The sequence below is a fragment of the Nuphar pumila genome, chromosome 10 (assembly GCF_984573655.1).
Source record: "Nuphar pumila chromosome 10, dmNupPumi1.hap1.1, whole genome shotgun sequence".
Classification (NCBI taxonomy): Eukaryota; Viridiplantae; Streptophyta; class Magnoliopsida; order Nymphaeales; family Nymphaeaceae; genus Nuphar; species Nuphar pumila.
In genome coordinates, this window is record NC_143258.1 from 89,429,535 (window position 1) to 89,443,386 (window position 13,852).

Below are 13,852 nucleotides of genomic sequence, written 5' to 3' on the forward strand. Positions count from 1 at the left end.
AGGACTCTCCCAGTTGGTGGAGCTACACTGCATGTGGATAGGCCACGTATCAAGATACTTGAGCTTGCAAAGTGTAGGGGCACTCAGAACTCGAGAGACTTCAAGAACTTCATTTACCAGAAGGAGCAGTATCTTGATGTTGCTAGTATGGAGGAAGACATAGATAGGCAGTGCACCACAATGATGTACTTTGTGGATGAAGCGACTCTTTGGTAGAGACATCATTTAGGCAATGTTGAGCATGAGCTTGGCATGATAGACTCATAGGAGGACCTTAAGAAAGCGACATGTGACTTCTTTTTGCCTAAAAATAAAGAAAGATTGGCTCGCAATAGGTTGCTGGCATTGAAACATACACGATCAGTTCATGACTATGTTAAGGCGTTCACCTCGGTGATGTTGGACATCGAGGACATGAGCGATGCATATCGGTTGTTCTACTTCAGCCATGGATTGTAGGGGTGGGCAGCCACGAAACTCATTTGGCATGATCCTCCAACTCTCGTTGCGGCGCTTGTTGTTGCAAAGAAGCTTGTCAAGCTTGATAGGTATAATACAACATTTCAAGGTAGACCACATAAAAATGACCATAACAATAATAATCGAAGGAAAGATAATGGGCAGAATGCTAGCCGTGGGATCTAGCAGAATCAAGCCCAACAAGATGGTCAGAATAATAATAACAATAATCAAACATGAACAACTTTCAGGGAGTTAACTATCATCGTCGTGATTATCGTATCTACCATGGCGATCATTGAGCCGATATGTATCCCAACAGGAATCGTGGTCAAGAGAATGAAGATAACTGCGTGCCCCAAGCTGCGAATGCCGTTTAGGGTGAGGAAGTTCATCAACCTACAGAGGCAGCAATTATTGAGGCAATGCAGATGATGAATACACTGAAGGTGACAGCTACTGTAAAATCAATTGTATGCAAAGAACTAATGTACTTGAAACTTCTGCTCAATGGAAGACTCACTAAGGCGTCGGTAGACACAGATGATATGCATAACTTCATCTCTCGTGAAGAAGCAAAACATTTGGGATTACAGTGGGAAAATAAGAAGAGCCGCATGAAAGCGATTAACTCTAAAGCAAGGGCCATCTACAATGTTGTCTGTAACGCACCAGTGCATATCAATAACTGGTCAGGAAGGATCACATTTTAAGTGGCAACGATGGATTATTTCAAAGTCATCCTTAGGATGAAATTTTTAAAAAGTATCAAGGCAGTGTCGATGCATCACCTTAACATTGTTAGCTTTGATAGTGAGAATCAGCCTTACATGGTTACTACGATACCTGTAGAGAAGCCTCATGAGTGCTTGGTGTCCACACTATAAGTGAAAAGAGGCATGAAAAGTGGTGAAGAGACTTCTCTCCTCATGATCGGAGCAACGGATCAAGCAGGAGAAGTTGTTGATGTCTCAGGGGGCCCTAGTGCCCATATTGAAGGAGTTCAACAATGTTATGCCCGCCGAACTACCAAAAACGCTACCTCCAAGGTGTGAGGTAGACAATTAGATTGAGTTAGTGTCGGGTGCATAGCCACCTGCCATGGCTCCATACCGTATGTCAATTTCTGAGCTGCAGAAACTACGTAAGCAATTGAATGACATGCTCGACGCAGGGATCATCCAATCATTTAAAGCTCCCTTTAGAGTGCTCGTGCTATTTCAGGCAAAGCACGATAGGACGAAGCGTCTGAGTGTCGACTACATGGCATTGAATAAATTGACAATGATGCTTCCTTTGATTGTGGACTTGTTTGATCAGCTCAAAAAGACTAAGGTCATCTCTAAGTTGGACCTGAGATCAAGTTATTGGCAAGTAAGAGAAGATAAAGGAGTCTCTCAACAGAGCATGCCTCAACGTGCTCCCATTTCGCAACACACGTTGTCAAAAGTCAACATCCTAGGCAGAGAACCAGAAGTCATTATCAACCACTCCAATAACTACCTCAGTGAAGTCAAGAAGTACTTGGTGGAGTAAAGAGGCCTACTAGAGTGTGAAGTCACATAGGACAAAGCTACCCAATGTTTCAATATTGTTAACTTGTAAAGGACTACCATGAACAATTGGTGTCGAAGATGACGCCAACTTAGGCGGGATAGTGTATTTCAGACTGCCATGTTTTCACATTTTTGTTCCTAATGTATATACCTCTTTGGCACTCTCCAGTGCTTGTATATGACATTTTGGCTTAAGTACCCCGTGTATCGGGTCCCTCTCTCTCCTTCTCTATGTAATTTGCTTACAAGTTGCTATAAAGAGGTTTTATGCATCCTTATCTCCGTACTCTCTTTGTGCTTGTGCATGTGCATACTTGCTTTCACTCATGTGCGCGTGTTGCATGTTCACGCTTAAAAGACTTGCTTTTAGTGTTTGTGACTACCTGAAGCTACGTCGTAGGGGCCTTCTCTTCTAAGCTCGTGATGGGTTAGACTTCTCCAGTCCTAGCACTAAAGTCAAAGCAACTTAAAAGTTAAAATGCATTACTTTGAAAAAGTAAAAAGTGCTTGTACAAACATTAATGCCAACGGTATGCATTTAGGAAGAGACAATGAGCATTAATTAATGCAATAGATTTTTAAAACTAGAGCTTCCACCTTTTGTGCAATCCATGAAGAAAACAGTTTTGTGTCATTCAGTACGAAGGAGGGGTGTCAACGGATCAGGTATGACCATGAGTTACAAAGAAGGGGTCCCATTAACTATCTAGGTTGTGCCCATGAGTTTCGATTATTAAATAAGTCGGGTACGATTTATGAAATTTTATACCAAACCTAGATCTGAAATGAGTTCTAATTAAGATCTAAATATTTTTAATGTAAAAAACTTAAAAATATAGTATTTTACCAAGTATGGATTGAGTCTCTATGTAATTCTTATCAGGTCTGGGTATGTTTTTTTTATTAAAAATTTAATCAGACTTGAATACAAATCTAATACCCACATCATTTAATCGGATTCGGGTTTGGACCCACCTATTTTAGATAAGGTCAGACCGGTTGACACCCCTATTATGAAGGATTAAAATCTCATCTCTCGTATCTTAAATATTATTAAAGCATAAACAAGGGTATCAAGTGCAAAAAAATAGATGCTTTATAACTTTTTCTTTATTGACATTCTTATCATGTGAATTGAGAATGTAAGTAAACAATTGTATGTGCATAAAAAATGAAGTGATACATGACACATTATAATTTCTTTAAACATTAAATAGTTTATATTTATAGCACCTCTTCTGTCTCTCCCCCCATGTCTCTAAGAAGAAACTCTCTCTCTCTCTCAAACGTCTTTCTCCCTCTTGTTTAAAACCATAAAATACACTAAGGTGGTATCCCATGTGGTAAGAGGGGTCTTGTGTGAAGCTGAAGGCCCAGGATCGAACCCACATGGGGTTGTTGTTGCTTTTACACGGTTGGGGCACGTAAGGCTGGGTGATCGTGTCCTCAATTTGGAGTTTTAACTTGCAGGGTGGCAGGCCCTGTAAAACCCACTCGATGGTGTTGGGTGGGGAAGTTAAGTAAAAAGACTCACAAACGAATAGGGAAGACAGTTCCCCAACTGTCTTCCCGACTCATCGAGGGAAGGGAATAAACCTCACCCCACCCCCACGATCGTTGGGTGGGAGGGTGAGGCTTCTCCTCATCCGTCGAGCCCTCACAGTGAACCTCTCTACCCACAAAAGAAATAAACGAGAGCGAGCTTTCGAGAGGGACAGAGACAGTGGGATGACGATTACCGGAGCACACCGAGAGGAGCCACCATCGGCAGGTACGCCCTTACCTTGTTCTTCCTTATGTCTATTTTTTTTTAAGGCTGGCAGCCATGGCTGCCGACGTATTATAGAAAAAAAAGCCAACAGTTGTAGTTGCCGACATTGTTGTAGAGAAAGAGAGGGCCGACAACCAAAGGTTGCCTGCAACCTCTGTGGTGGGGGGTGAAGGTCAGGAAGGGGTTGTACCCCTTCTGCCTTAACCCCAACCCAAATGTCGATAGAACCAACTTGGTCTTGGGGAGGGGGGGGGGGGTTTAAATCCGACCGAGTCATGTCTCCCGTGCTGATCCAGGAAAAAGAAAAAAGAGTCTTGGTTGACTGAACTGTTTGGACTGAACCAGACCCACTTGGTGTGACTGAACCAGTCTGGATGTGAACCCCAACTGGTCGGGTCTGACCAAAACCGACTCGGTCTGGGTCAGTCCAGACCAAGTATGGTTAACGAGTTTCGAACCTTGCTAATTTCGTCGCTAATTAGCAACAGAAAAATTCTCTCGCTAATTTCGTCGCTAATTAGCATTTTTTCTTGTAATGTTTGGCGATGGAAAAATATCGTCGCTAATCCGTCGTGACTTAGCAATGGATTAGCAACGAAAAATTTTCCGTCGCTAAGTTGCGATGGAGTTTGAGACATAATTTTTCCGTCGTGAATCCATCGCTAATTAGCGATGGATTCGCGACGAAATTTTTTCCGTTGCTAATTTCACAAATATTTTGAATGTTAGCGACGGAGAGTTTTCTCTCGCTACTCCGTCGCAAATTTGCGATGAAAAAAATCCGTCTCACATTTTCATCGCTAATTAGTATTTTTCTTGTAGTGTGGGTTCAGTTCGATCTAGTTGACCTGGACTGATCCAAGTTAAACCAGATCTAGACAGATTTGGGTCTGGATCTAGTATAGAGTTGGATGTATCAGTCATGAATCTGGACCCAGTTTGAGATAATTTAGATCAGTTTTGGATCCAATATATATCTGAATCTAGATCCAGTCCATAGTTAGATAGATCAGTTCTTGATCTAGATCATAACTGGGTCTGGATCCAGTATGACAGTCCTGGATCTAAATCAGAAGTAGATCTGGATCAAATTTATAATTTAGTATGGATCTAGTTTGAAACTAAACTGGATCCAGTTCAGTTTATTCTTGAATGGGACAAAACTAAACAAGTCTAGTCTGTCCCTGACTGAGACAAAACTGAACCCAGTTGGATCCAATCCAATGTACACCAAACTGGATATGGATATGCACATGTTAGTAAGTGGATCCATTATGGATTTTTGAGAATTCAATTGATTTTGAACACAAACCCAGTTGGGTCTGAACTAGGTTCAGTAAACCTAGTATTGTAAACTCACATCAAACTTGTTTTGACTAGGATGAGTCAGGTCAAATCACAAAGTTGAAATAAGCAATTACCCTTGTGTGAACATATAAATAATATATGTGTATTAATATGAACATGATTGTGTGATGGTTAAATTCTACTGTCAGAGTCACTTGAGACTCGATTATGACTACAGTGCAACATTTATATTCGAGCTAAAGGATATTATAAGTAACCTTAGTTGTGAATAAATCATGTTGTGTTGCATGTTAGCATTGTTTGTGTATATTAGCATGTTTAAAAATATATCTCCTGAGTGAACATAATGTGCATAGAATGACCATGCATGAGTTAATTGCAATGAGATGAATGCATATGCATGCTGAACATGATATGTCATGCATACTAGAAACAAAGATCATCTTTTGACAACATATCTATGTTATACGCTCTAAATGACATGCATTGTAATGAGAATTATGATTAGCCTCGAGTCCCTTGAGTTTAGCCATGTTGTTTGAATTTAAATTAAGATTAACATGCTTAACCTCTTAAATCCTGAAAGTGGTGACCTTTGAAAGTTGTTACTTGGTTCGTGGCTAGAGTGCAGCCACCATGGAGAGTGAGTCACCAAAGATTTAACGACATAGAGACTCTACCTTGTTGCATGCTTAGTATGATACAAAGTGTGAACCTAAGTAAGATATTGAGATTGATAATGAGACCCGTCGTGATTATTTCACGATAGCACTCATGAAAGAACAAGTGAAATACGAGCTTGAGAGTAAAGTTTAAGGTAATGAACTTAAGATATGACTTAGGGTTTATATTCACACAATATCTGGGACTCTAGACAACCATGAATGGTTAAAAGCCATTTATGATTAGGATGTAGCATGAACCATGCCGAGTTTGAGTCTGACCTCTCGGCTAGCTACCTGTAGAGTCCTCGTTGTTTCACTCTAGTGTCTGGTGATCCAAAGATCACTGAGAGAGTATAGTTCATAGTTTGTCCAACAATGTAGAATTATGGTGTTCTATATGGGTTGCTACGCGCATAGATGACTATAACCGGTATAGTCGACCTAATGTTATAGTCAGTTGTGAGTGAGTGTTAGATTAAGAGAGTTTAAAATATATAAAATTTGTATGATGTGTTGAAAACTAAACTCAGATTAGGGGTTTGTAACCCAGTACAATTGTAAGTTAGTGATTTATTGCTTACAAATAGTTTTTAATAAATTATATACTCACCTCTTTGAATAATTACAACTGCTGATTTCATGTACATGAGTGGGGGCAATATGTGATTAGCTACTTTGATTGTGCTGCAGACATATTTGTTAGTTTTATTTCTTGACATTAAACATTCATGTAATCTTTATTTTCGTATGTTATCAATGATGAACCTTGTTAAAAGAATTTGAGTCTATTAAAAAAAACAATTGGTCATGTTTTCTCTGTGTAAACTCGATATACTTTTCCTCTGTGAAGTAATACCAACATGACCTGGACTCTATAGGCTTCAGATCGGTGTGTTACAAGCCCGCCAGTGACCTGGTTCTCACTCAGGGTTGATTCGTCATAAAAAAAATAACATTTTAAAATTATCAATATGTTTACGGTTCTCGTTCTTTTTTCTTTTAACCTTGATAAAAGGTTTGTGATGTAAACTTTCTTCTACCATGAAAATGATCTTACATAGCCCGACCATAAGGGCGAATTCTCTAGTAATTATCAAAGCAAATCTTTCTTCCTTCCAAAGTCGGGGATTGAGTAAGTTTAAGTGGAACCAAAATCATTTTTCCATCCTGTTTTCGCTTAAAATGGGTATCAGAGAGCCTCTGGGTGGTGATAAACCCAATAAGTAAAAGGATGTGGCCGAGTCTCGCTAACCCTTATACCTGAGCCTGACCTGATTACTTATTGGGTTGGGCTCGGCTTGACTCTAATTGGGCTTGATCACCAATTGGTGGCATGAGCCCGGCCAGAATCAAGCCGAGCACCTATAAACGCGATGGATACCAAGCTGGGTGTTCACCCCTGGTCAAACAACTACTTGGTTCACAATGATGAGATTATCTCAAAAATAAACAACTGACATATAAGATCAAGGTTGGCTAAACGTTGATTATCATGTAAGAACGACAGCACTTTTTTTTCATAAAAATAAAAGAGGTTATTAATAAGAAAATTAGCAGAGAAGCACCCGTCTAGCCTGTACAAACAGCAGCACTGGATTTATAGATTTTTAAAAGAGCGGATCAGGTCATTATTATAGTAAGAGGTGCCTTGAATGTCATTTATCCATGTGATGAATGGCAGGCCGAAGACCAGGGCCAGGAAACATGCTGAGCTACTTGCAGTTTCAGCTTGTAAAGAACTGCTTTGAACTCTGTAAAACAGGCTTTGCAAGTTGTGAACTCGGCTGGCTTTGACTCCTATATAAGTTCTTTTAAGCAGAAAGAAATATATTTTAGATATATTTTATATCATACAATATAATAAAGAGAGCACGATTAAATAAGACCGGGAAGCATGACGATTGAGGTGAGGGGATGTTCTGATGGCCCTACATCAACAGCAACTTGGGATCGGGGTGATTCACCAACGCCACCAGTGGAGGAAGATGAAGGTAAAGGGACGAAGGCCAAATCTTGGCGTGATGTGGTGGGGAAAGGCGACCAAGCATTTGTTTCGATAGGGTTTTCACATTTGCAGGTCAAAGCAATAGAAGGCAAGAAAAAATTGTTTGTGCCTGCAAAAAGACAGTGTGGTATGAGGAGATCTTGAGATGAACTGTGATCACCATTTTGGTTCGCTCGGATTGTTGATCAGTGATAAACATAAGTTTAATATAATCCATATGAAAGAATGTGATAATTTTGGTTTCCTATGTTGTCAATTTGAAACTGAAAAGTATGCAACAATTCTAACGTTACTGTCCTGAATCCTGATCCAGTCACCCCGCCCCCCACACCAACACACACACACACACACACACACACACAGAGAGATCACATACCCATCTGCCATGGTATCAATATTGAACCCAGAAAACCCCCCTGCTGTCCTCAACGCTTCCCTCCATTCTCCCACGGTCTTCTTGTCCAACTTATTGTTCTCCTCGTGATCTCTGAAGGCTGCTTTAAAAGGGCCTTCTTGCTCCCGAACGTTGCCAGGATCGACATGGAAAAATATGGGAAGGAGCAAACGACCGCACTTTACAATCTCAGCGATCTCCATCAAACACCATCTTGATCCGGCGTAGGACTCGGAGAAGATGGCTATGAGCACCTTGGAACACCTGATCTTTTCCATCAACATCTCGATCCGCTCTCCCTTCTCCAATCCCTCCATGTCCCTGAACGTCTTGATGCCTGCGTTTGTCAGTCGAGTGTAGAGATGATCGGTGAAAGTCCTGCGTGTGTCTTTCCCACTGAAGCTGAGGAACACATCCCACTCAAATCCTGACGAGGATGATGGTGAGGAAGAAGAGGCAGACGCCTTCGATTGGCTGCTAACCATTGCTTTCTTCCTTTGGTGATTCTCGCTTACAATGAGCCTCTTCTCTCTGTTTTTAGCCCTTGCTTCTCTTGCTCCGATGAAAAGACGAACAGCATCTGCTACAAATTATTGTGGCATCCATCTAAGTGGGGTCCATCCTTTTGGACAGCTTTTGGATGCCGTTCGTCTTGATGATGGATGGCATCTATGACACCTTGGACCTGATCCGCTGTCGGTTTCTGGTGCCTCATGTTTTCCATGAAGGACGGAATCCAAGAAGCCTTGGACAGTTTTTCGGCTCATTGGACCGGCAGGAGATGCCCATTCCGTGCAAGTGGATGGTTGTGTAATGTGAAAGCTTCAAAACTTCAAAACTGAATATTTATCGCTTTGCTTGGTCTACCTTCTAATGGGACTAGGGGTGTGATTTGGTCAGGTCGTGTTAGATCAGATTTCAAATTGGGTCTAAAACTTAAACTCAAGCCCAGCCCAATCTAATTCTCGTCCGAGGCTGGAAATCATGAACCCTTTTATAAGTTAGCGGGTTCAGGTATGCTTTGAGTCAGACTTCTAATCGACTCATTTTTTAATTGGCTTTAGATCCAGACCCGGCCCATTTTGGTTCAGGTCTGGATATCTTTCAACAAATGCAAACCCATATGGTTTAACGTGTTCGGGTATAACCAGATTGAGTGTGACGGGTTTGGGTTTCACCATATGTCTAGGGAGACCCAATTACACCCTAGTCAAATTTTAAGAAAATGTCATGCTAACAACATTTATTGTGGGCAGTTAAATTGAGAAGCTTATTAACCATCTTAAAGTATGCAAAAAAATCTTAATATAAAACAAAATATTATTTCAAAATCAATCAATCATGTCGTGTTATAATTAGGGGTGTCAACGTTCTGGTTTGGTTCGGACCCTGGTGGTACCAGACTTCAACCCATTTGGGTTACGGACCCAGGTATAATCGGCTTTACTATAAGAAAAAACATACCTGGACCCAACGAAAATTACATAAACCAAACCCTGACCCTGTAAAACCATGTTTTCTCTATCATTTTTACATTGAAAATTTGCTGGTCTTAATCGAAATTCGGGTAGGGTCCGAGTCTGGTATAAAATTTCACAAACTATGCCTGGGTCCATGCATTAATCAGACCTTCGGGTCCGGACCCGGGTCATAATTGGGTATTATTATTTATCACTATACCCAGACCCTATAAGGTGTGGTTCGGGTTGGGTCCTTGTAAACCTAACCCCTTGACACCCATAATAAAATACATAAAAGTCATTTCATATTCAAAATAAATCAAAATCAATGAATCATCCAACATTATTCCTTATAATTGAAATTTTCCCACAACATAAGTTGTCATTGAAAATATGAAACCCATTGAAATATGAAGCCCATTGGAGATGGAAAATACATTGAAATGAGTGTCAAATTAGTTCTAGATTTGGACCGGTTTGAATGGTGGCTCAGGTCTCAACGGGTTTGGGTTTGGGTTTGGGTTAGTTCTCGTAAAAACTGGTTTGCCTGCAAAATGGGTTTGTGTTTTGCTTTGGTTCAGTTCGGATACATATTGGGTTTGGGTTCAGGTAAGGTATAAATACAAGTTAGGTCTAAATGGATTTGGATCTATATTCACCATACCAAAGAACCAAATTGTTCTTTCAACGGCTCGATCGGGTTGTAAATGAGTTGAGCTTGTACATTGGTTTGAGGCTCGAGCAAGCAAATGAGTCAAGCTTGATCAGCCATCCATGCTTGATAAGGCTTGAACGGTTCATAAATGGGCATTTCAAACCCACCGGCCCCATATTGCCAAGCCTTCTTACCTACCGCTTTCTCCTTTTCCCTCTCTCTCTCTCTCTCTCTCTCTCTCTCTCTCTTCCCCTTTCCCCTGTCTTGCTCTCTATCTTCTCCTTTTTTGCTTTTCACTTTTTTGTTCTCTTTTCCCCTTTCCTCTTTCTTGCTCTCTATCTTCTCCTTTTTTTTATCTCTCTCTCCTTCCCTTTCTCACTCATCTTCTCACTCTCACTCTCTTCCATGTTGAAGGTGCGATGGTGGAAGAATGCGGCAGAGCGTAGAGGTGGAGCCCTTAAGCCTATGGTCCTCTCTCTCTTTTGTTCTTCTCGGTTGAGGGAAAGACTCTTTCTCTCTCTTTTTATCGCTCTTCCTGATTGAGGCGAAGACTCTCTCTATGTGTTGAGCTTGGGCCAACTCAGTTTATTCTGCACTCAGAAGTGTGAAACACTAACCTGGGCTTGGTTCAGACTCAACTCGGTTTAAGCTCGAGTCGAGCATGTGTTGAGCCTGCATATTTCTTGGAGGGGGCGAGCTGAGCTTGTACATGCCAAGCCCAGCTTGAGCCGAGCTCGTGTGCATCCCTATTTGTGAATGTCATGACACACATTTATAGACATACATCCATACTTTATGCGAGTTTTAGTTACAGGAGATTCACATGATATTTGTGCGAAGATTGTGACGTCCGTAAAATGTGTGACACAAACATGTCTAGCTCGGATTAGAAAACATGTAAAGTTTAGGAACATTTGCAATACTAATTTGTGAAGGTTGGAAATATATTTGCGGACATACTTCTTATCTTTTAAAAGAGGTTCACATGACATTTGCATGAATGTCAGGACTTTTGCAAATGCATGGAATGAACCTGCCAAGCTAGAACTTTTCAGAAAATGCACCTATTTCATATGTGAATCTTGTATGTTGGGATTAAAGTTAGCCAATTTAGCAAAATTTTTTATGAGAATTTCATGAGGTACCTGAAATGTTCATGTGAATCTCAGTTTTATTGATATGTTGTAACCTTCAGATGGGCTATATATCTATTATCATGGGAACATCAGCAAGTTTGCATGTGCAAAAAGGTAAAAATATCCTATAAAAAAAATCAATAATCACACATTTTAGACATGCGAAGGATTTTGGAAAATTTTGAGGCATTTTCAAAATTGCACCATTTTAAAAGTGCAATATGGTTATTTTTAGTAAAACAAATTCCTAATCTATTTTCATATTAAAGTTAATTTCCTAAATTATTGATTTATCTTTAGTGGGGGACCATTATGCTTTTTAGAATCTTTATTCTTTTACAGCTGCTAAATCTAATCTAGATGGTTGATTTTATTTTCTTCCTATTTATTCTTTGCTCATTCTTGTTAATGCATTTTTAAAGGCAACTCATGTGAAGCTTAATAATCAGGATTGTTTACTTAGGCCATGTTTGAAAGCAGAAATCATCTTGGAAAGGTGAACTGAGGTCAGAAAATTGTATGATTTTTTCTACCTTTCCAACCAAGTGAAAATGTTTTACTGAAAAATATTTTGAAAAAGGTACAACTTTTTATAAGACTCTTCCGAGGGAAAGTGACTTTCCTATCAGAGTGTTTCTCACAAGGAGAGATGAACATCTTCAAATTTTGGTGAGGGTTCTCCTTCATCTTTCTCATTAAACTCATCAAATATTGGATTGCCAAAGACTTCACAAGAAGGTTCCTCTAGAGGTTCCTTCACAAAAATATCAAATGTAGGTTCAACCTCTTTGCAGTAGGACTCCTTCTCGAGATGCAAACCAAGTTCGAAATTTTGGTTCTTCCATATGACTTCTTTGATTTTTTAAAGTTCTAAGTCATAAAAAACTAGGTTTTCTTTAACCTCACAACTTGCATACGAGACATCTTCAAACCTAACCCTAGAATTAGTAGGCCTAATTGAGATAAAGTTGGATTGATGACTTAACGATGAGAAGGGCACACTAGTATTTTGTCTTGGTTCCCTATGTGAAGGATTAGCATAACTCGACTTAGGATATTGAACACTGGACTCCCATTTGGATTTTTAGGCAGATCCAAAAATCCCACCTGAATATGAATGCATATGTGGATCCGACTAACAATCGAAGTCATACCGGCTATAAGATCCTCAGGATCTTTGCACACCATGCTCAGATCGACGCTCTCTCTCTATCATGGCATCAAAAAATTTTAAAGTCAAGGCAATGATTTGGTTCCACAAGTCACAATTTTTATACCTAAGATCTCGGTTTTCATTTTCAAGATTAGGTTCACCTCAATCACGACTACTCATTCACCTTGACATGGCGAAAGCTCCAAAAATACTCTAAGATCAAAATGGATCCTACAACGAGGCTTTGATATAAGAAATTATATAGATCTGACAATGATCGATTCATGATCCAAGATTTAAGATCTAATTGAATCTTCACGCACGAAAGCTAAAAATTGACAGATCGAGTTCGTACAGGCTTCAGTCTAGGGTCGTTCTGATCCAGCAAAGTTTCTAACTGACCAAAGGCGACAACACGAGATTTACAGCGTGCTAGATGGGTCCTATGGTTGTAGGGCAGTTGGCAGTTTCCATGATTGTGAGCAGTTGGTAGTTTTATATAGTTTGTTGGACTGATCCCATAGTCGTAGGGCAGTGGCCAGCTTTCTATAATCGGTTAGGATGGATCCCATGATTTCAGGGAAGTGGCAACTTCATGTAATTTATTGGGATTGATCCCATGGTTGTAAGCCAGTGGACAATTTTGCATAATTTGTTGGGATCAATCCCATGGTTGCAAGTCCGTTGGCAGTTTTGTAGGATTTGTTTAGGATTGATCCAGTGGTTGTAGGTCTGCGGCAATTCTGTGTGATTTAGTTAGGATTGATCCCTTGGTTGGTAGGGCAGTGGGCAATTTTGTATATAGCAGAAGCCCCACCCATTCAGTTGTGGGAAAAGAGGTTGGCCAGAACCTTCACAATTCTGATTTGAGGAATGTCAAACTTTTTTTTTCTCTCTTTTTTTTAATTGGTAGAAGGTTATTGTTGATTTGATAATTGTCAGATATTCTTTTATTTGAACAAGGAAAATTCCTCGTTTAATCCTATTTTAGTAATGCTGAAGCTCATGAACTTGGTCATGTCCACGAGTCTCTGTGGCATAGTTTTTCAGCTAGTTCAGAATCGATAGAGTTCAGCAGTCATCAGACTCATGCATGTTTGGCCAAATTTCCTTTCTAAATTTTAGCCAATAATGGGTTGGATATATATATATATATATATGTGTGTGTGTGTGTGTGTGTGTGAGAGAGAGAGAGAGAGAGATTTACGGGTTTTGTTTAGTGGGAACCGACTTTTGGATTGCCAGAATACGACTTGTATTTAATTTTTTTTGCTGATTTAAAAATCAATG

At 40.0% G+C, this 13,852-nt stretch overlaps 1 protein-coding gene across 1 annotated transcript in view; it reads right to left on the reverse strand.

Moving 5' to 3' along the window:
- LOC149827267 (uncharacterized) overlaps positions 1 to 8,707 on the reverse strand; it is a 32,414-nt gene extending 23,707 nt beyond the window's left edge. Inside the window, exon 1 of the mRNA XM_090018483.1 lies at positions 8,141 to 8,707. Within this exon, the coding sequence (XP_089874609.1) occupies positions 8,141 to 8,643 (503 nt within the window). The 5' untranslated portion in view covers positions 8,644 to 8,707. The remainder of the gene's footprint in view (positions 1 to 8,140) is intronic.
- Between the last annotated feature and the right edge of the window lie 5,145 nt (positions 8,708 to 13,852).